We start from the raw sequence: 23,500 nt of genomic DNA, 5'->3' as shown, positions 1-23,500 counted from the left end.
ATAACTCATTGTTAATATGGAAATTACACATATTAGTATGGATAGCTTTATATAACAATTATTTTATTGAAATATATTTAGTTTTTCTTTGCAATTTGTGTTATGTTGATGTTTTTTGTTCTTGAAATGTTATTGTTTTATCTTTATCAATTTTACTTTGTTGCTCTACTTGGACTGAAAGAGTGAATAAAAAAATTATTAAGTACTTACTATGTGCTTGGCACTGTTCTAAGCACTGGGTGTACAAATATAATCAAGCAAAATAATCCCTGTCATCAAAGAGCTCACATTCCACTGGATGAAGATAATACATAAAGGACGGCTGGGAGAGGCATGGTTGGAAGAGGCCCGGAAGTGGGGTAGAGGTCTTGTTATAATCAAGATAGGAGAAAGATCACTTAACAGGGCTCAGGGTCCCAGAGGCATGGTCTAGGTTCTTGGAATAGGTTGAGGAAGATGGCCAGAATGCAGGCTGAATGGTTTGGAAGTAGGCAGAAACTAGAGTTACCTGCTCTAATCAGTAGTTTTTCTTTGGATTTATCCTCTCTTGGAGGTTTAAGATTGAGATGTATCTTTCACTTGGGAGAAGAACATTGCTACCACTCTGTGTCCTGTGTATCTTTTCATAGATGGAGGGATGAGGGCAAAGATGGGGCAGATTGTACCACAATAATAAGAGGTGATAAAAATCTAGAGAAATGAGAGGCTGTGTTAAAGTCAGGGGTTTGAATAATAAGATTGATGTGGCACTTTGGAGTTTACAGAGTTTACTTAAAACAACTTTGGAAGGTAGATACTGCAGTTATTATCTCTATGATCTATTATTACCTCTATTATCTAATGAGGAAACTGAGGCTTCCATTACATTAAGTAACTTACCAAGCTAATACAACTAGAACTAGAGTTAAAAATTGAAGCACTCTTCCCATTTTTATTATGTCTTTGGAAATCACCTGTAGACACCTCTGAAGAATTTGTTTTCCTCTAAGTGGTGTGTAATGTCTTATTTGTAAAAACATTTTTTAAAATGTACTTTTTTTTTGACAGGAAAGTGAGGATAGATCCTCAAAAAAAAATGGAAGATGGAAAGCCCGTTTGGGCTCCGCATCCCACGGAAGGATTTCAGATGGGCAATATTGTCGATATTGGTCCAGACAGCTTAACAATTGAACCTTTAAACCAAAAAGGGAAGGTAAGCTTCTAAAAATAGACCGGATTTGATGATCATTTCTTAGATAGTTAAGAGTTTGATTTCTGCAAAAGTTTCCTTCTTTTAATGAAAGAGATTCATTTCAGAAAAATTTCTTGGAAAGTGAATTTTAATTAAGTGAATGTATTTTTCTATTGATTTCTGGTATGAAATCAGAGATGTATTTTCTCAGAATAACTTGAGCTTCTAGAATTACTAGAACCACACCAGTGCCATAGCAAAACTGTTAAAAAATACATTCCTAAGGAAAATAGTAACTTTTAGATACTGTGATGATTAATATGAACATTGAGAGTATTAATATATTAAAATATTATAACAAAAATACTCTGAAAATACTGTTCAGTATCAGGCACTGTCTTATAATTTTATATCAAAGTTTTCTTTTCCTTTTGTATTTTTTTTGTTATTTGAACTTACTGGAATGGAATTCCCTCTTGATTCTTTAATTATAAATTGCTTTTCTTTGAAATGAATTTTATTATCCAATTCCTTTTATTAGTAAATTTCTGTTAATTGAAGGATAACTTAAACTTTACTCTTTTCATTTAACAATAAAAGTGTATGGTAGTTTTATATCTATAGCATATATGTTCATTTAATCTTTACAGAACATTTTTACTGTGGATGGTATTACAAATTAGGAGTTGGAAAAAGGAGAGACTGGAGCTGGAAATTACAAATAAGGTCTTTATTATAAGTAGATATTTTTGGTTGTTTTCTTTGTGGTAGAAATTCCAGTGAATCGTTGTCTTAAAACAGTTGTTTGGGAGTTACATTTTTGTTTCATTAGTTCTACTTACTTTAGAATTGGTAATTGTGTATTATTTATAGCCTAGTAACACATAATTAATACAGTGATGTATGATTGCCTTCCTTTTGGGAACCTAACAAAAACAAGGCATATGTCTCATGAGGACATTTTCTCATGGAGAAAAGTACTCTGTTACTGTAAACAACTTACAAAATTAAGTGCATCATCTATAGAGGCACCATATTAAAAGATGCCAATTTTATGAAACTAGAATCAAGAAAAGGTTGAGGTTTTCAGAGCATAATTTTTCTTCTCAGAGATCAAGAGATAAAAAATTGCAGATTTTTATCTGGAAAGAACTTTCTCTGTGTTCCAGTCCATCTCTTTATTTTACTGATTAAGAAAGTGAGGCCTAGAAAGATTAACTTGCTTAAAATCACACTGGTAAAAGAGGAAGAGTCACACCAAGGTTCTTTGATACCAAGTACTCTTTCCAGTATACTATCAGGGAACTAAAAGAAGCATACATATGCATAAGATGAAGGAGCCACAGAGGGAAGTGGGTCTTTAAAAATTTAAACTAAAGAAATAAATTAAGTTTATGCATCTGGATTTCATTTTTTTTTTTTGCTGTGTGAAAATGTAGAAAGTCATGTCAAAGCATTGTTTTTTATGTAAAATACAATGATTAATTTTTGCTCATAGATTTTACTTCATTTTATTTTTGGTTCACATTTGTGATTTAATGTATATAAAGGATATCCTTTGTGGAAATTCTGTCTATTCTTCCATCAGACATTCAGCGTTTACTAAACACCAAGATGTGTGAGGCACCAGGATACAAAGTCAAAAGTAAAAATCATTGTCCTCAAGAGCTTACCTTCTGTTGGATATAGATCACACCTTACACACTTTAAAGTTTACAAAACACTTTCCCCCCAACAGATCTGTAAAGTTAGATATCTATAGATAGGAAAACTAAGTCTCAGAAAGATTAAGTCATATATAGAGTTAATAGTAGAGCTGGGATCTAATCTTTATCTTTACATTTCAGGTCTCATATTCTTTTCACTACAACATGCTGCTTTTCTTAAAAAGTTCATATTTATATGATAGAATTATTCTGAATGAAAGAGAACTAAGCTAAATTTATATTTTCCTTGTTGTATTGAAATTAGAGCATTAAATCCAGAGTTTAATTTGGATTTTAAAAAAAGTGGACACTGTTTCCCAAAAAACATTTGTTCCCTAAGTCAAATTAACGTTGTCTCTAATTTTGTAACTGTAAGTATACAAATGAGAAAAAATTTACCTATTAAACATGGAGAAACTACTTAATCTGTAGGTCTACAATTTCATCATGTATGTTTTAGGTAAATATATGTTTGTCTACTTTTAAATTATATATTGTACTGAAATGGAAAACTAATATATGAATAATTGAAATCCACCAATAATTCTAAGACCTCAAATAGTTGTCTTTAAGTATAAGACTTTTATTTATGCTCTAACAAGTGACAAAATTGATTGAATCTAGTTTTAATTTACCTTTTACGTATTTATGCGACAACAGGAAAACCTGGGTTCAAATACCATGTTTGAAGCATACCAGTTGTATTAACCTGGGCAATTTACTTCCATGTTTCAAGCAACTCATTAAAATTGGAAGTGGCAAAAAAAAGTGCCAGTCTGCATTAGTAGAGGGATTTTCCTTATTGGGAATTTCTGGTATGAGTGAAATCACAGGTCCAATCCCTATATCCATCTCTTTTGCTGATTAAAGTCCTAATCCTCTGTAAATAGATAGACAGAAAAATAAATATGCAAATGGCTTAATTTGGTAATTTATAAGCTAGATAGATTCTGGATTACTGCAGAATCTGTTCATGTTTGTAGAATGGTTCAGTTCTTTATTTGTATTATGGAACTGTGCCCTTCTGGCTCTGGGAAAGAGAGACCTGATTTCTGAGACCTCCAGCCTCTATATTATCTCTCAACATTTTCTTCACTGGGCAGTTGTTAAAATGGTGTTGCATGCTCAGTTCATTCCTTAAGTGAGTGTATGATATCTGAATGGAGAGATATCCCTCTGTATAAACATGTGCTTTAAAAGGACTGTTTAGGGTACTCCTCTTTATTTCCATCACTGGGCATTTTCTTGCTTTTCTTAAATCTTTGCCTTCTACATTCTGGGGACCCAGCCAGTAGCCTGCCCTTCTACTCCATTTTCTTTGTGATTTGTGATGTTTACTTTGTGCTATTGCTTGTTAGGGAGTGGTAATTATTTTTTTAGGAGGGAGGAGAAAAAAAAACTTGACCAAGTGCTATAAAAATCCCTTGACTACCAGAGCCTTGCTGCTGCTACAGTATGGTACAACAGAAAGAACACTAGCATGAGTTCTAGCCCTTATTTTTTTTGCCACTATTATGCCGTGTGATCTTGAATAAGCCTGTTCTGAGCCTTCTGTGTCTTCATTTTGTAGAATCATAGATTTAGGAAGGGTACTAAAGAGATGATCTCATCTGACCCTCTCATTATGTAGATGAGGGAACTGAAGCATACAGTTTAAATGAGTTGTCCATGTTCACACAGGCAAAAAGTTATGGAACTGGGATTGTTTTTACTCCAAAAATCAATGTTATTTCTACTATATAATTTTTTCAAACAAATGTGATATTGGGATTAATATGTTATCTTAACTTTTTTTTCAGCCTGACTTGATAGGGATTTAAAACTTGCCTGCCATTTAAAAAAACAAAACCAAAAACTAATCACAGTGAATCTGTCTTAATTACTTTCCTTAGTTCAGTTATAATGTAAGCAGACTAGAACAACAATCTGACATTCATGTTATGCTGTCAGTTATTAAAACTTTAAATTAATTCCTTATGTCTATACTTTTGTATAAAGAGCCACAATTATAACTATAGATGAGTCATTGAAATACCTTATGTAGTTCTAAATTTAGTAAATATGTATTTTACCTCAACTGTGTACAAGAGCCCACTCTTACTGTCGAGTTGGGGTAGTATTTGCCATCTGAGGTAGGAACTCTGATTTTACAATATAAGAATTATTATAAGTGGTTTCTATATTTCTTTTCAATTCCGTATACTTTTAATACATGTTCATTATACGTAAGGTATTATGTTAGCTGGAGGGAAAACAAAAGTGAAATATATAAAAAGACTGTCAAGTTTACCAGTTTATTAGGGAAATAAGATACCCAAACCCCTTAAATACAGGGTAAAAAAAGGGAAAGCTTAAAATAGAGAGAGACATCTGGTAGGGGTGTAGAAAAGCTTCATGGAGGAATTGGCATAAGATTTAGCCCTTGAAGAAGGGTAGCAGGGACAGACCATCTATAAAGATTAATTTAGCTACTGGTACTCTAAATGTGAGACTCTTGTCCAGTGACCAGCAAATGATCATATTATTGTAGGAGCTGAATTATAGGAATCCTGACATCTTACTGTTACGGGAAGACAACCCCCCAAAAACCCAAAAACTGCAACTAAAGAGAGGGGTGGCTTTTAGTTTCTTTTAGGAGAAGCACATAAAAGAGTTAATTGAGTTGGTTTAATTGTGATCAAGGGCATGAGAAACAATTTCATGGGATAGTTGTTCATCTCATATTGCAGTGCTTATGATAAGTATGTGGCAGGAGATTACTATGGCAATTTATGTGCCAACATTTGTTGAAGAGGATGAGTATAAAGAAGTAGAGAAACTTTATAAAGAACTTGATAAGATCCTCCAAATTTAATTAGCATATGTAATACTCAGTAGTGACACTGCTAAGAGCAGCGTGGAGGATGAAAATATATGGGGGACTTGTTCCAGGGTAAGAATTGACAGAGGCCTAAGGTTTGTTGACTGCACAGAAGCCTCATACCTATACATTATTCATGAGACCTTTTTTGAGGGAAAAAAAAAAGAGGAGGTCCTGGACATGGCACACACCAAATAATATAATAAAAATAAAATTTATTTTATTTTGAAAGGAAATGCTGTAGGAATTATTTCCAAATTATTGCCATTGTATAGTCAGGCCAATAACTTGTTATTGTCAAACTAGAAGTAACAAGAGTAGCTTTCTTACATACTACCTACATCATCTTGAGCAAGTCACATAACCTCTCCAACTCTCAGTTCCATCGTTGGTAAAATGAGTGGGTTGGACTTGACCCTTTGGACCCTTCCAGTGCTTTAACTATGATCCTATCATCCTACGATTGAAAAAAGAATAAAATAAGAATTATGGAATGGAATTGAGGCTACTCCAGTCTAACCTATTAAAACAAACTGTTGATGTAAAAAATGGAAAATGGGTAAAAAAAAAAAGAGATGTTGACACAGATTATCATTTCTTAAGTAAATTTAATGTAAGTCATTTACTGTGATGAGAAGACTGAAGAATAACCTAGAAAACATCTCAGCCAGTAAACACTTTTTAAAAAATAAATTTTTATTGTTACCTTCTGTTTCTTGTATATCATTATAGATATCCAAGTATTCTTTCTCCTTCTACGCCCAGAGAGTCATTCCACATAATAAATAGCATATTTTTTTTGGGGGGGAGAATCATCACAAGTACTTAATGTATTGAAAAAGCCTGAAAACATGCACAGTGTGTAACACCTGTGGACTTCCTACTTCCATTAAGGGGTGGGTTGGGGAGGTGTCATCTCATATCTTTTCAGTTGAGTACTGTTTGAGCTTTATGATTTTGTTACATTTATTTTGGGGTTTTGGGTGTGTAGTTCTTTCCATTTACATTGTTTTAGTTATCATTTATATTTTCACAGCTTTTCTACTTCACTCTGCATCAGTTCATAAAGATCTTTTCATGCTTCTCAGTATTTATTACACCCACTATTTCTTGTAGCCCAGTGATATTCCATTGTGTTCATGTACCACAATTTGTTTAGCTAGTCCCCAGTTGATGGGCTTCTATTTTGTTTCCAGTTCTTAACTATCACAAAAAGTGCTGCTACAAATATTTTGGTGTTTATGAGGACTTTCTTCCTATCTATGGCTTTGTTGGGATGTAAGCCCACAGTCTCTGGTTCAAAGGTTGTGGACGGTTTGGTCACTTATTTGCGTAATTGCAAATTGCTTTCCAAAATGGCTGTACCAGTTCACAGTTACACCAACAATGAATTAGTGTGTCTGTCATTCCACAACCCCTTCAACATTGAGTGTTGCTATTTTTTGATCATTTTTGCCAATTTGCAAGGGTGTGAATTGAAACTTTAGGATTATCTTGATTTACATTTCCCTTATTATTGAGTCATAGCATTCTTATCTATCTATCTGTCTGTCTGTCTATCTATCTATCTATCTATCTATCTATCTATCTTTATTTTAGGCAATTGGGGTTAAGTGACTTGCCTAGGGTCACACAGCTAGTGTCAAGTGTTTGGTCTGAGGCCAGATTTGAACTCAGATCCTCCTGACTTCAGGGCCAGTGCTCTATGCACTGCACCACCTAGCTGCCCCGAGTCAGAGAATTCTTTAATGTGACTGTGTGAATACATTGCAATTCTTCTTCAAGAGCTGTTGGTTCATATGCTTTGATCACTTAACTCTTGGAGAATGGATAAGTCTATAAATGTTTGATGTTGTTAAGCATGGAGAGATGGTAGCCAAGGGCAGCACGGATTTGGAACATAAAGACATTTTTAAGATCTTACAGAGGATAATGGTGAAAAATTATGAGCAGTGTTGCCTCATAAAGCAGCAAGGGGCAATTGAAGTAAAAACAAACTTATGAAAAGTTTGACAAGAGAGCCAACTAATATAATTACCCTGAGAATATTTAAGGATGAAACCGAATGGATGGTAACGTGTAAAATAAAGGGAAAAGATATATACAGTTTTTAAAAACAAATTCTCTTCATTGAAAATAACAGTGGCACTATCACATTTGGACTTTTAACATCATGGTTTCCAATATTCTGTACAGAGAACTAGAAATTATACTGAAGAAAACAAAGATGGGAAGGATCAATTAGACTAGGTCACTCTTGCACAGAGAGACCCATGCTGGGTGTTCAATTTTGAGGGCAAAGGAATCCATTTTTGAGATATTTGAAAGAGGAGACTTACCCAGTGCTTGAGAAAAAAAATCGCATTATTGCTACCAAAAGTAACTGAGACAATATCAAGTAATCAGTAAAAATTTAAGTTCATCATGTGCCAGGGCATCATGGGAAGTGCTGGAGATAGGAAGAGGCAAAAGACAGCCTCTGCCCTAAAGGAGCTCATGATCTAATGGAAGAGAAAACAAACAAACATCTATAAAAACAGGTTATATATAGGATAAATACAAAATAATTAACAAAGGGAAGACATAGAATTAAGAGGGTTTGTGAAAGGCTTTCTGTTGAAGATGGGATTTTAGTTTAGACTTAAAGGGAGCAGAGAAGCCAGTAAGGTGAGCATGTCAATAACTAATAGCCCATATGTCTATTTTACTGTGCATAAAAACATATTAGGATAATAATCTGTATATACATTGAAGACATACTTGATAAAAGTATGAGAAAGGAACAGGTATATTTTCACAAGTGATATTCTACAGCTGACCACATTTTTAGTGTCACAAAATTGACTGAAAGTTACAGAGAAAAGATGGGCTTATTTTGTGTTGAATATAAAAATACATTTGATTCAGTCCATCACAGTGCCACTTTTAAGGCTCTGTTCTAATGTTTCTCATGTAAATGTCAAAATTATGTAAATTCAAGATTCCTTGAAAAATGTCACAACAGAGAGAACTTTGACCATTTAATTATTAATATCAGATGAGGATTTAAACAGGGTAGTATTATAGCTGAAGGTGTTTGTAACCAGCATGGAAAATGTCTGTTTTCAGAATCCAAATGGAAGAAGGATTTTTTCTAGATGGCAAGGGTCTTCAGATGCTTTTGTTTGCCTATTTATAAATGTTTTAAAATTTGGAAAGCACTTCATGTATATTATCTCCTTTGATCTTCATAGCACTTCTGTGAAGTAGGTGCTGTTATTATCCTGAATTTCCAAATGAGGAAATTGAGGATGATAGAGATTAAGTGATTGACTCTAGGCCACACAGCTAATAAGTGTCTGAGGCAAGATTTGAACTCCAGTCTTCTTGACTCCAAGCCCAGCACTCTATCCACTCCATTACCTATCTCCTTTAGTAATACTGTGCCAATTGCCTTAAACCCCCCAAAGAGTTTCAAATCCTCCTAAATGAGTTTCCTAGTTATTTAAGAGTTGGGCCTGACCCGTCACCAAGGAAAAACCAAGAGGATAAAGAATCCTTATTGTCTAGAATGTGATATACAGTTGGATGGACAGCAGAGAAAGTTGGTCATCAGTATAGTATAATCTGTCCCCATTACCCTGAATGCTCTGCCTCTTGTCCTCCATCTCTTAGAAATTCCTCTCCTATTATTGTATGTACTTATTTGCCTGAATTTTGTTTCTTCCAACAAGAATATTAGTTTCTTGAGGAGAGAGACTGTTTTTGTATTCCCAGTTCCTAAGGGAAGTGGAAGACTGGAAGACCATCAGCTTAGGTGTTGAAATCATGATGGGGAGGAAAAGGGTGGCATATGTTAGTGACAGAGATGAAGTCAATCTATCAGGTGGCTTAAAATTCAAAGCAAGATGTGGTGTTGGAAGATGCTTGGAGAGCAAGAAGCTGGCTTTGGGTATGGGAAGCAAGCACTGTGCTGAAACTTTTACTGGCCCTGTGAGATAGGGGAAATGGGAATGGAGTGAGCCAGACTTGGAGAAGTTTACCAGAGAATCCTCATCCAAAAACACTTTTTAAAAATAAAATTTTTATTAATATCTTTTTTTTACATCATCATAGTTATCCCCAGTATCCTCTCAGTTTCCTCTCCTAGAGCCATCTCATTTAACAAGTGATGTTGTTTAAAGACAGAGAGGAAAAAAAATGAGCACAACTCATGAATATGCTGAAAAAGTTCAAAATGAAAACCATTTTTAAAATAAGAGGGGAAGGCAGAGGGAAAATAGAAAGGGTGAAGGGAGGATTTATCATTGGAATGAGAGGGGGTATTGGGATGCAGTGGGAAAATGTTAGTGGAAGATAGTACCCATGGTAGGGGAGAGCTGAAGGTGAATAAGAGTCAGTATGAGAGTGGAAAGGTAGCTGCAGAAAAGGTGGTGTATCTGGATGGGGTTTAGTGTGATAGATAGTTAGGGTAAACTGAAGGGACATATTAAGTGATAAGAGGAGGATGGATATTAAGTAGATAGAGATGGTTAATGGAGACATAGGATTATAGCTTTGTTATAATGAATATTTGCACAGTATTATGGAATGTCTTATGTAGATTTTGTATTTTAACCATTTTTAAGAATAGTACATTTAGAAAACAATATACTTAGTGCTCACCTTCAGCTGAATTATGAACTAAAAAGTCATTTGAGGGATGATATGAGAACCTAATCACTATTTATAACGTTGTTTCTATTGGAATATCTGGGTTTGGGAGAGTTTTTGAGTTGGGAACTAGTTACATAAAGACAACTCCAGGAACATGGAATTTCACAGTATAAACTCTTGGGAAAGATAAAACTCTTTCCTGGCCTCATGCACAAGTATGTAGACTGTACAAATTATTTGCATGACATAAAATGGTTGACTGATGAGTTCACAGGATTTTCCTTGACCAGGAATTGAAACTTGAACCCAAAGGGGTAGCATTTTTTTGAAAAGCATAAATTGAAATGTTGACATTTAAGATTGGCCTAGAGAATTCAGGGGTGGGGAACCTGTGGTCTGGAGGCCACATGTGGCCCTCTAGGTCCTCAGGTACAGCCCTTTGACTAAATCCAAACTTCACAGAACAAATCACCTTAACAAAAAGATTTGTTCTGTAAAACTTGGACTCAAAGGACTGCGTGTGAGGACCAAGAGGGTCACCTGTGGCCTTGAGGCTGCAGGTTCCCCACCCCTTCATAAAATGTAATTGTTTTTATATATTAGGGATATGTTATTTGAAATCAAATGTTCTTCATCACATAATATCTTTGTACCAAAATGGCAACTGTAGCATTTAAATGTTACAACAATTCATTCTGACCATGAGTTTGTAATGCTTTATGGTATAAATACTTCAGTACATACTTTTATCTACTCTGATAAATGTTTCATCAAAAGTTTTTTTTTCCTAAACTACAGGATAGCATTTTAAAATTTGATTTTAGTATATCTAAGTTGTCCCTTTTCTGCCCTACTCCTCTTTTTGTTTCAAAATAAGATAAGCTTCTGAATGTACAATGAAACATATTTACATTTTCCACATTTTATTATATTGGGTGGTGAATTATTAAATAGTTTGCAGATACAACCTTTTCTTAATAATTTATACCTTTATTTTTTCTCTGAGTGTTCCACAGGGTATTAGGTTGCTTCTATTCCATTATATTAGTGGTATTTAATAATAGTGTATTTGATGGTATATTTGAATGTTTGAATTTCTTTGGCTAATTTATTAAGCAGAAATTTTTGCATCAAACAAAGCAACTTATTATTGAAAGAAAAAGTATATTATTGCTATTTGAGTTATCTTTTACTTATATAATTCAAATCTAAATTTTTTTTTTGGTAGACATTTTTGGCTCTGATAAACCAAGTGTTTCCTGCAGAAGAGGATAGTAAAAAGGATGTGGAAGATAACTGTAAGTAATAAGAAAAAAAACCAAAATAAGATAGGTCAGTAGATGTTGAAAAAGAAGGTAATCAGTGATTTTTTAACTAGGTTATTGTACTTTTTAACTTGGACAGTAATGTTTAGGATGCTAATGTTTCACTATGCTTGAACTGAAGTTTTGTTGAATCTTTTTGAAATTTCATCTTGAACAAAGTGAATATTTTTGGAGTTGTATTTGTAGTTCAGTAATTTTGAATGCTAAATTAGATTAAAAAAATCAAGTTCATAGAAATTAGCTCTCAAGTCTAGTTAATGTTATATAGTAACTAGTAATTAGTGTCAGAGCATTTTGTACACATGATATGCAATGTAAATATTAGTTATATATGATTTGGTTTGCATGGAAAGATGATTTGTTGTTTAGCCAACTGGTTATTATTTCTTCTCTTAAGATCAGACAAAAATTATATTGTAAATAGTATAAGAAATTAATAATCCTGCTAAATAATTATCATAGCATTTGTATTATGGGCATTTTAATATTAGCAGTCAGTGCTTACAAAAAATCTTAGAATATTTTTGTTTTACTAACTTTTAAAAATCACATTTGACTAAGCATGGAAGGTTTAAAATCTGAGGGAAATAATGCAAGTTCCAAGAAATAAGGGAAAAAACACAATGCATAGTATTTATTATATAGACTTTCTTGAAATGGAAATTTATTGCTATATATTTTGAATCCTCTCTTACGTTCTGCTGTGCATGTGACATTTTTTTCTTTTCTTGTTGGGTATTTAAGTTTTAGTAATAAAACAAGAAATAAGAGAAAATATGGAGATAAACAAATTTAGGAAAGGAGGGTGAGTTGTGTTCTAATCAGAGAGTATTTTGTGCAAAGAAGTAAAATTACAAAGAAGGGACAGTGAAGAAACCATGACCTCCCCAAAGAGAAGAAAGACTAAATGCGAAATTTTTGTTCCCTTAAAATTTATTAAGAGTGGTTAGGAGTGACAGGCAATGTGTCATGGTGGATAGAAGGTATGTCTTGGAAACATTAAGATCTAGTTTAAGTGCCATCTCTGATACATTTTAGCAGTGTGATTGGGCACATCAGTTGATCTTTCAGTACCTCAGGTAACTGATTATAAGCTGCATCTGTATGAGAGGAGACGCTTTCCATAGAAGTAGTTTCCAACTGCCATCAAATCATAGGTCAGTACTAAAAATGAAATGAAATAAAAAACCCAAGAGCAGTAATTAATTTTTTTTTCTTTTTGGTAAGGCAATCAGGGTTGAGTAACTTGCCCAGGGTCACACAGCTAGTAAGTGTCAAATGTCTGAGGCCGGATTTGAACTCAGGTCCTCCTGACTCCAAGGCCAGAGCTCTATCCACTGTGCCACACAGCTGCCCCAGTAATTAACTTTTGTATGTGGTATAACACTCAGTGCTTTTGTGTTATTTTTCTAAATCTTCATGCATCTAATAAATTGCAAACTGGTTGCATGAGATACTTTTGTTTAATTTATATTTTCAGAGTTGCCCATCTCTGATTATTTCATTTTGTGTTTGTGTATAATTACTTTATTTCTCTGATTTTCTAGTGGAAAGAGTACTGACCTTGGAATCAGAGAATCTAGATGCATGTATACGTGAGCACAGACACACACACACAGACTCTCTCTCTCTCTCTCTCTCTCTCTCTCTCTCTCTCTCTCTCTCTCTCTCTCTCTCTCCTCTGCTTTCTGTGTGACCTTGGGCAAATAACTTAGCCTTTTTGGGTCCATGTTACTTAATATCTAGAATGAGGAGATGAACTTCTAAGGTTCCTTATAGTCCTATATCTATGATTTGTGACACCAATGTTTTACAACTTTATGTTATATACTCCATGTATATGAATGTTTTATGATGTTGTATATACAACTGTTTAATATATGTCAACTGTTTTCATCATTGCAAGCCTATACAACTAGCTTATGCTGAGTGTAGTATATATACTTATAATTCCTATTTGGAAACTCTGTCATAGGCTACGTAAATGATTCACCCTAAACTTTTCAGAAAGATGAACATGCATTCAGTAGATAAGCCCAGGTTTCACAGCTGACAAGATCACTCTATTACTTCATTAGATCTTTTATCTCAAGTTGGATGCCAGACTGTCTGGTTGTCTGCCAAGTGATACATTTGCTTTGTTTTCTCCTTCCTCATGGAGTGAATGTTAGAATGAATTCCTCTTATCTACATCAATGTGATACTGTAATGAATAAGTATATAATGCTTGTAAAGTACTTCGAAGTCTTAAAAAAAAGCTTCTTTTGAAATAGAAATACTTTTATTGCCATTTGGAACACCTTGACTGCTTTCAATTCTGTGCTTTGAAGAAAGATTTTTGGCTTTCTCTAGTATTTTATTTGATTAAGATTAGTATGATGGTTCTGTTTATTCTGGTTGATTGTTAGGCAGTAATCAAGGAATATAAAAATATGAAATGATTTTGTAATAAAGATATGTAGTATGCCATCATAGAAAATAATGATACTTTTAGGTATTGATCTTAAGATACACACGAACGCATAAGCATGCATAGCATAGTACAGATGATAGAGATTTGGACTTGGAGTCAGGAACACCAGGGTTCAAATCTCACTTCTTAATCATATTGTCTGTATGAATCTAGGCAAGTCACTTAACCTCTTGGTGCCTCAGGCAACTCTAATAAGTTTCAGAGCAGTTGTTTTATTGATGTGGAAGTTTTCTCATTAGTCTCTTCATCAATGGAATCATGGATTTTCTGTCTCTGTATGTGTCTCTTACTCTCCCCTTGCCTCTTCCCTTCTCCATTTCTCTCATGTGTGTGTGTATGTATGAATACTTAAATGAAGTAATTAATCTTATAAATAATCTTATAAATTAATCTTATAAATAAATCTTACAAAATTAATCTTATAAATCTACTTACTGGAGGTTGAAGCTGATAGATTATCTAGTTCAACCTCTTTTCCACAAAAAGACTTCATTTAGCAATTACTTTCAATTCAGCAAATGCTTAATTGCCTAGTATTTGCAAGGTATTGTGTTCTCTGTTGTGGGATATGCAAAGATAACATAATTCTTGCCCTGAAGGAGTTTATAATCGACTAGGTGAGATAATGCACGTCTATAATCATATTACAAGGCTTTCTGTATTATGTCCAGCACCAAAAACACAAAGGAGGAAAAGATTCCTTTGAGTGGAGAGGAAGATTAGAGAATCCTTCATGGCAGATGTAGTATTTACAGAATTTCAACAGACTGAATGGGAAGGCATTCCAGTCAGAGGAAATGGCTTCAATATAGATACATAGGTGGGAAAACTCAGGGCACACTCGTTGTTGTTTGGTCATTTAATTCATGTCCAACACTTTGTGACCTTATTTGGACTATTATTGTCAAAGATAGTGGAGTGGTGTGCCATTTCCTTTTCCAGCTCATTTTACAGATGAAGAAACTGAGGGTTAAAGTGACTTGCTCTGGGTCACATAGATAGTAAGTTTCTGAGGCTGGATTTGAACTCAGATCCTCTTGACTCCAGGCCTGCCACTCTATCTAATGCACCATCTGACTGCCTAGGGAATGTTTAATCTTTTAGTTTGAACTATAAATTCAGTGGAGGTTATGTTCCAAATACAGGTCAGACTGTGGAGAGCTTGAATATGAGGCTAAGACATTTTGACCATATTTGTATATAGTAGGGAACCACTGAAAATTTTTGAGCAGTGGAATGACATGTTTAGACCGTTCTTTTAGGGAAATCAGGCAGGTGTCAGGATGCATTGGAATGGGAGAATGACTGGAGTGGGAAGATAAGTTTAGGTAAGAAGTAATGGGTAATGACGATATTGGGAATGGAGAGAAAGAGACAGTTGCAAGACACACACATTTTGGGGTGATGGGGAGACAGTTGGGGTTAAATGACTTGCCCAGGGTCACATAGCTAGTTAAGTGTCTGAGGTCATATTTGGACCTGGTAATCCTGACTCCAAGGCTGGCTGTGTCCATTGCACCACCTCACTGCCCAAGATGCAAGACATATTAAGAGGTAGAATTGATAAACAGAAGGAAAAAGCAAAGATAAATATAAGATTTTGGTACGTTGGACACTGGCATAATGATTGTATGTGAACAAAAATAGGGAAGTTAGGAGCGGGAGCTAGTTGTGGGTTGGTAACTGAGACAGGAATGGAAATTAGTCCAGTTTTCGACAGAGTGAAGTTGAAGTACTAGTCAGGGCATTCAAGTATAGAGGTTTTATAATAGGGTAGTAAGGAATCAGGGGGAGGGGATGGGAAAGGAGATAGAGAGAGTGCACTATTTAGAGATATAGAATATAGGCAGGAGTTGTCTGCATGGTGTAATAATGTAGTGTAGAAATGGGTAGAAATCATCTTTAAACTAGAGCAGGGGTAGGGAACCTTGGGCCATATGTGGCCCTTTGACTGAATCCAAACTTCACAGAACAAATCTCCTTAATAAAAGGGTTTGTTCTGTAAAACTTGGACTCAGTCAAAAGGCTGCATCCAAGGATCTAGAAGGCCACATGAGGCTTTGAGGCCGCAGGTTCCCCACCCCTGAACTAGAGTAAGCTGACTTTAGGATGGTCCTCAGATCTGCCACTTTATATCTGGATGATCTTTGACAAATCTCTTAACTCTTTGGATATTATTTTCATCATTTCTGAATGGTAGTGCCTTTCTTCTGAGATTACCTCTGAGTTATATACTGTTTATATCTTGTTTGTATGTAGTCATTTACGTGTTGTCTCTCCTGTTAGATTATGAGGTCCTTGTGTGCAGGGACTGGTTTCAATTTTCTTTGCATCCCTGGACCTCAGCATCATGCTGGGCACATAGTAGTTACTTAATAAATGTTTGTTAACTAATTGATCTTTAAGGATTGACTAGATCTCAATTTCTCTGCTTTATATTTTAAATACCAGGGCTGATTGTTAATGGCAGACATTTATATTCCATTGTAAGATCTGTAAAATACTATTCCTACCTTCTCATTTGAACCTCATAAAAACCTGTGAGATAGGTACCCATCATTTTACACATGATGAAACTGAAGCTCAGAAAAATTGTGACTTGTCTTTATTCCCAAAGCCAGTAAACATGGGAGATGGTATTTGAATTCAAGTCTCTCCTGACTCCAACTCCCTCACTCTCTCCATTTCATTATCTCTCTATACCCAACCTAATTTGGATTTGAATACATGTATTATTGTGATATTTTAATTTCATTAATTCTTTTCTTTTTACTTTAATTAGCAAGTATTTATCATTCAACCTAATGAAATAATCTAAGAGGTCTTTACACAACACTTAGCACAATTCCTGGCACTTAAAATACTTGTTGACTGACTGAAAGAGAGCAAAATCTTTCCTTCTTTGCATCACTGGAAGAAATTTCCTACACTGATGAAAATTGTTGGTTTGGACAAAAGTATGAAATCTAGTTTTGAACTGAATGATGCAAATGATAGCTAATAGAGAACTTTTATCTATTTGTTTTAAAAGAAAAACAACTCTTGTATCAAATTATACTGTACCAAGGTTTAAAAATGATTGATTTAATAGCAAAGTTAACAAATCTGTTTCAGTATTGGTCAGAACTATTCAGTGTCAGTTTTTTTCTTTTTCTTTTCCAACATAAATTAATTTCCAAATTTTTTTGTTTTAGGCTCACTGATGTACTTAAATGAAGCCACACTCCTCCATAATATCAAAGTACGATATAATAAAGACAGAATTTATGTAAGTATTGCAAATACATCTAATTGTTTAAAATTTTATGTGTAAGTGAATTATTTTACATCACATTATATAGTTTTATCCTATTTCTGTGTATAAAAATAATTTTAATAGAACATCTATTTATAGAATTGAAGTTTATCATTCTTTTATTATTAAAATGATTCAGATTGAAGATAGTAAATCTGTAGTGATTCATGTGTTTAATACTTTCTATATATTAGTATTTCACTACATTACTAAGAAGATACTGTATACCTACTTAGGAGAATCTGGAATAGTAAGAAAAGATATCAATTAGATTTTTCTTTTCAGGCTTACATTTGAGATTTGTATCAGATCACATAGATGTATCGTTATTTGTCTTCTTGTACTCTTAATTCAGAAAGAAATTATTAATTTGATTTAATTCTGAATATGGGCTAGAAGTAAATTACTGTCCTGGCTGTAGATAAATTGCTTGGCTAAAAGTTCTGCTGCTGCTAAAGATGACCTTCTTTCTCTTCATTATTTTTGAACGAAGAAAACACATGGCTTCTTTGACACCTCCTGGATCAAATGACCATCTTAATCTTTTATATTGCTATCGATTTGCCATTTGTACTTACTTAATTATGACTAAATTACACTTGGTCTTTGCCATCTGCCCAGACAGTGACAGCTGTTAAACAGGACTAATCTAGTCTTTACCAAGACATGCGACCTACTAGCTTTCAGTTATTTAGTTTTGCAGTCTCATTTTTTTTTCTTAAAGAAGACTTTCATTCTTCATGCCAAGAAAAAAACAATAAATTTAAGATGATATTTATAGATTAAGTTTAGTTGTCTGGATAAAACAAAATAACAGGTATAAATGTTACAATTCTTATATACAATTTGAAATAGTCTTTATTCACTTAACAAGTAAGTCTCCTAGGCATATTTAAAAATTTTCATTTTATTAGTGCTTTAATTTTTACATAATAACACATCACATTAATTTCCAAAAATATCCCCCTTTCCTGAGGGGAAAGCAGTTGAGCATAACTAAGTAGAATTTCTACAACATCTGAAAGTATATGTAGTATTCCTCATCCGTAGTCTCTCACTTCTGTAGAAAAAGGAGGGTGATAATATTTTCTCAGCTTTTTGCAGGGTCAGATCTTAGTCATTAAAATTACACAGCATTCATTTTCATTTTATTGTTTTTTAATTTATGTTGTTGTAATTGGCATATGTGTGTTTTTCCTGATTCTGCTTACTTCATGCAGCATCAATTCATATAAGCTGTTGCATATTTTTCCAGATTGTTCGTTTTTGTCATGTCTTGTAAGTACAGCAATCTTCCATTATTGTTTATGTCACTATTTGTTTAACCATTCCCTGATCAGTAGATACTTTGTTTCCAGTTCTTTGGTACCACAGAAATGTTTCCTATGAATATTTTGGCTCATGGGACATTTATTCTTTGACCTCTTTGGAGTTGTTGGTCATTTTTTTTAAAAAAAAAGTGTAATTCTTAATTTCTTTCCAGAAATATTGAATCAACTCAGAGTTCCACCAGCAGTGTGCTAGTTATCTGTATTTTCACAGCCCCTCCAGAATTGACTATTTTAATCTTTTTTCCTCTTTGCTAATTTGTAGATGTGAAGCAAAACTTTCGAGTTGTTTTGATTTCCATTTCTCTTGTGAATGATGTGGAGTAAAAAACTATTTTGATTCTTTATAGTTCACAATTCTTTGTGAACTGTCTGTTCATATCATTTGACCATTTTTAGGGGGAATTTTTCTCTTGGTCTTATCTAGTTATGCTTATCCTTGTGTCTAAGCATCAGGTATAGATTTTTCTAGTCAACAGTTTCCATTATTCTGGCTTCATTGATCTTGGGTAGAGATCTTTCAATTTTATTTAATGAAAATGATCTTTTTTAACTTTTGTGATCTGCTTTATACCTTAGTTGGTTAAGAATTTTTCTTCTAGCTGTTTTTCTGAAAGTTACCTCTACCCACTTTCCTCTAATTTTCTTTATGATGGGACTTTTTATATTTGGAGAGAGTATCCATTCATGGTAATTCTTATATTAGCATTTGAGGTAAAATGAAAAATAGTAGAAATACAGAAAATGGTTAAACAGAATTGTCCTTTGTTTTTCTTGATTGTATTGCCTGATTTGGTATTGCTGAAGTATTTTATATGAAGCAGTTTTCCATTGTTGTAGAAGTTTCCTCTGGTAATTTGAAATTTTACTAGAATAGAACATTTTATTCCATGGTTTTTGCAGAAATAGAAGTTGTCATAGAATGAACCTTTGATCAAGAGCCAAAACCATTTAGGTTGGCCTAAAAATATTGAAAGAAAATAAAAACAAAATTAAAATATTCAGATGAACATTTCTGAGGATAGCTTTATTAAATTGTTAATGCCTTTAGGACAGGTTGCATATTAACTTGTAGCTTTTACCAGCTTTCCATTGCATATGGTTCTGAAATATTAATGTATTTAATGCTGGGATAAATAATCTCAGAGTTAGTATAGAATTAGTTATAATTTCAATTAAAATGGATTTGCAGTTTTTTTCTTTGGCTGGTATAAGTGATTTTTGGTTCTTGATCAAATATTCAGTGATGACTTATGTGGCTTATGAAAATTGTCTTGTGTGTGTAGTGGAAGTTTTAGTTTCACTAGATGACATTTATGTATTTGGTTTTACAAATGAGAAACTCTGCCTGCATATTCCTTTCTTCCTTATCATCATTTGTACTGCCCTTGATGGCTTGAGTATCTGAATGGCCAATTAATTAATTAACAAGCATTTATCAGCCGTCAGTAAATGTTTAAAGTTCCTACTATGTGCCAGACAATTAAGGTCTGAAAATATAAGGAAAGGCAAAAGATAGTTCTTTTCCTCAAGGAATTCATAATCTAATGGGAGAAGAAAATAAATAGAAAGGAGCTGAAAAAAGGTAAAGGAGAATACCGGGCTCCACTGATGAAGTCCAGAGGAATGCAGTTGTTTGGGAAATGAATAGATGGTTTTCTTGGAGGCTCTTCTTAAATGGAGGATCTTGGAGGACCTCTCAGAAGTCCACCCCTCACCCACTCTAATCAGAGGGAGAGAAGGGGCCCCAGGAGCAGGAGGTACTAAAGAAGTGTGAGTTTCAGGGTCTATGTATTTCTCATTCTACACTTTAGGAAAAAAGCATGCATTTCGGATCATCTATTCTTTGCTAGAGACAAGAAAGAGGCTTCACCAACAATCTTGTGGTATCACGATTGATTATTGGTTCATCAGAGTTCTTTCAAAGCCTTTTTTCCTTTACTTATAATTATTATGTAACTTGCTATCCTAGTTTTGCTTACTTCATTCTGCATCAGTTCATACAAATTTTTTTAGGTTTCTCTGAATCCATCTCTTTCATCATTTCTTACAGCAAAGTAATATTTCATTCTTTTGTATGCCACAAGTTTTCACCTATTGTCTTTTTTTTTTAGAGGCAGTTGGGGTTAAGTGACTTGCTCAGGGTCACGCAGCTAGCAAATGTCAGGTGTCTCGTCTGAGACCAGATTTAAACTCAGGTCCTCCTGACACCAGGGCTGGTGCTCTATCTACTGCACCACCTAGCTGCCCCCACCCATTGTACGTTTGTGGGCTCCAATCACTTTGTATTATTTCAGCTTTAAGTACTCCACAAAGTTTCAGCTGACTCTGAAACTTTCCTGGAACTGGACACTCCCGGAGGCTTTATGCAACTTTACTGGATGTATAAAAACCCTTGAAACTTTCTTTTACACCTTTGGGAAACCACTCTTGTCAATGATTTTTCTCCTCCTATATCCGGGAAATGCCTTTAGTATCCTTTCCTGCATGTGTGATTAACTGCTGAGGATTATGAAACTTTACCCTTACTTAACTAGAAGCAAAAGAAAAATACACTTACAGTTATATGTGTGACTATGTACACACTTCCTTCCCATGTTTGCTAGTGTTATTGACTTCTCCTTCCCTTTAACTATCCTTTTTTCCAATCATAGGGGAAAGATGTCTTCACCTGCCTGACTCTCTTAGGTCTCTGCCTCTTAAAGTCACCAATTAATTATAAATATTAATATAGTGCTTAACTTTGCTCATTAAACACTAAAGGTTACTTTTCAGTGTATGGCAATAATAACACTAAGTAGAAACTTAGGGCTATGTAACTACAGTAGAGTCAAAAGTAAGCCTTAAAATATGATGATGGAGAAGTCTCAAAAGTTATAACATATTCCTGTAGAGATCCATGACTGTAGAGCAGGGGTGAGGAACCTGTGGCCTTAAGGCGACATGTGGCCCTCTAGGTCCTCAAGTGTGTCTCTTTGACTGAATCCAAACTTCACAGAACAAATCCCCTTAATAAAAGGATTTGTTTTGTAAAACTTGGACTCAATCAAAAGGCTGAACCCAAGGACCTAGAAAGTCACATATGGCCTTTGAGGCCACAGGTTCCCCACCCTTACTCTAGAGGTTGGAGAATATTGGTCTTATAGAGGGTTTTGGTGGTTGGCAGTCTTGCAGCTATTAGCTTGTCATGTTCATTACTGTATGTATTGCTTAATTATATATATTTGTTTTTTAGTATCTTCTGTGTAAGTACTAGAGTTTTATTAAGTATCTTATATTAGTATTTAAAAGATTTTTTAAAACCATGAAAACATTTAAATTTGCTTCAAACTACAGAATATCTGATCATTGTCAAATTAACCAAAGTTGAAGCATGACTTGATAGCACTAGTATGGAGTCCTATAAACTGTCATTCTTCCTTTGTGTACTTTGGTAGTATTTAGATAATTTCCCAAATGGTAAGAAAAGAATTACAAATGTGGGGGTGCCACTTTTGGATTTCCTATGAGTACATACTTTGAAAGCCCTATGATTTTCTGGATTCTGTGATCATGCTGTTTGCTCACATATTTAGATCTATTACTCTTTTGGGTAATGCTACTCGTGTCTGGAAGCATTATTACATCTTCAGGATGCTTCTGGAGGTGAAACTTCATTTTGTCTTGCTATCTCTCTCTCTCCATATATATACACACAGACACACACACATTTATGTATAGATATAGATAGTATAATCTTTAATTAGGATTTAAATTTAATTTACCAGACATTTTTATATTAGCATAGTACAGCTTAACAATGATAAAAAAAAACCCATGCATCTTCAAAAACAACAAAAAAACTTTTACAGCAAAGATATTTTTAGATTTTAAAATTACCTGCTAGAATTGTTGTAAATTTAGAGGTAACTGTTGATTATTAATGTTTAACATACGGACATTGTGTTGTGGCAAATAGTGCCAATCTAAAATAGCACTAAACCGATGTCATTGTGATCTAATGATCTTGTAGTTTTGATTTCATTCTGCAGTTATTTTATGTCATTAAATATGGAGATAAGAGAATCCTGAAAAGCAACTCAGATTTCATTTTAATTTATATAACAATCTATATTGCATTAATAGGTGTGTTGTTTTTAAAATTTTCAGACATATGTGGCCAATATCCTGATTGCAGTGAACCCATACTTTGACATACCTAAAATATATTCTTCAGAAACAATTAAGCAGTATCAAGGAAAATCTCTTGGAGTATTGCCACCTCATGTCTTTGCAGTTGGTATGTAATTTTAACTGTAAGAATCATTTGCTAATTTTTTTTTTCATGAACCAGGAATTTTGAATTTTGCTTTTTACTATTGTAGAAATGTACTCAAATTCTTTTTCCATTTACCCTGTCAGACAAAGAAAAGTTTTAATGTGCAGATAAATAACCCAGAAAAATAATTATTAGAAAAATCATTTTGGAAATATTTTTACAGAATTTCTCTGGCAGCATAGGCACACCTTTGCTCTGAAATTATAGATGTATTTGTTCTTCCATTCTTAGCATAAATTTTGAAATATGACCATTTTTTCTTAGATATTTTCTTCTAAGTTGAAAATTGATTATGAGGGCTTGATCTCCAATGACTTTTTGGGTTCTCAACATATATTAGACACAGGTGGTAAACATCTTCCTTCATAATGTCCTGGGCTTGTTAAATC

At 34.0% G+C, this 23,500-nt stretch overlaps 1 protein-coding gene across 5 annotated transcripts in view; it reads left to right on the top strand.

Annotated features, from left to right (window-relative positions):
- The window catches only part of MYO6 (myosin VI), a 234,539-nt gene that overhangs the window by 99,152 nt on the left and 111,887 nt on the right, over positions 1 to 23,500 (top strand). For all 5 annotated transcript variants that reach the window (XM_021000192.2, XM_021000193.2, XM_021000195.2 and 2 more), the window contains 4 exons: positions 1,048 to 1,192; positions 11,601 to 11,670; positions 17,365 to 17,438; positions 22,943 to 23,072. In XM_021000192.2, coding sequence (XP_020855851.1) covers positions 1,076 to 1,192; positions 11,601 to 11,670; positions 17,365 to 17,438; positions 22,943 to 23,072 — 391 coding nt within the window. In that variant the 5' untranslated portion in view covers positions 1,048 to 1,075. The remainder of the gene's footprint in view (positions 1 to 1,047; positions 1,193 to 11,600; positions 11,671 to 17,364; positions 17,439 to 22,942; positions 23,073 to 23,500) is intronic.

Source organism: Phascolarctos cinereus, unplaced genomic scaffold (genome assembly GCF_003287225.1).
Source record: "Phascolarctos cinereus isolate Bilbo 61053 unplaced genomic scaffold, phaCin_HiC Scaffold_5;HRSCAF=322, whole genome shotgun sequence".
In the NCBI taxonomy this organism is placed as follows: domain Eukaryota; kingdom Metazoa; phylum Chordata; class Mammalia; order Diprotodontia; family Phascolarctidae; genus Phascolarctos; species Phascolarctos cinereus.
The sequence above is the reverse complement of the archived record's forward strand: the minus strand, read 5'-3'. Positions and strand labels throughout refer to the sequence as shown.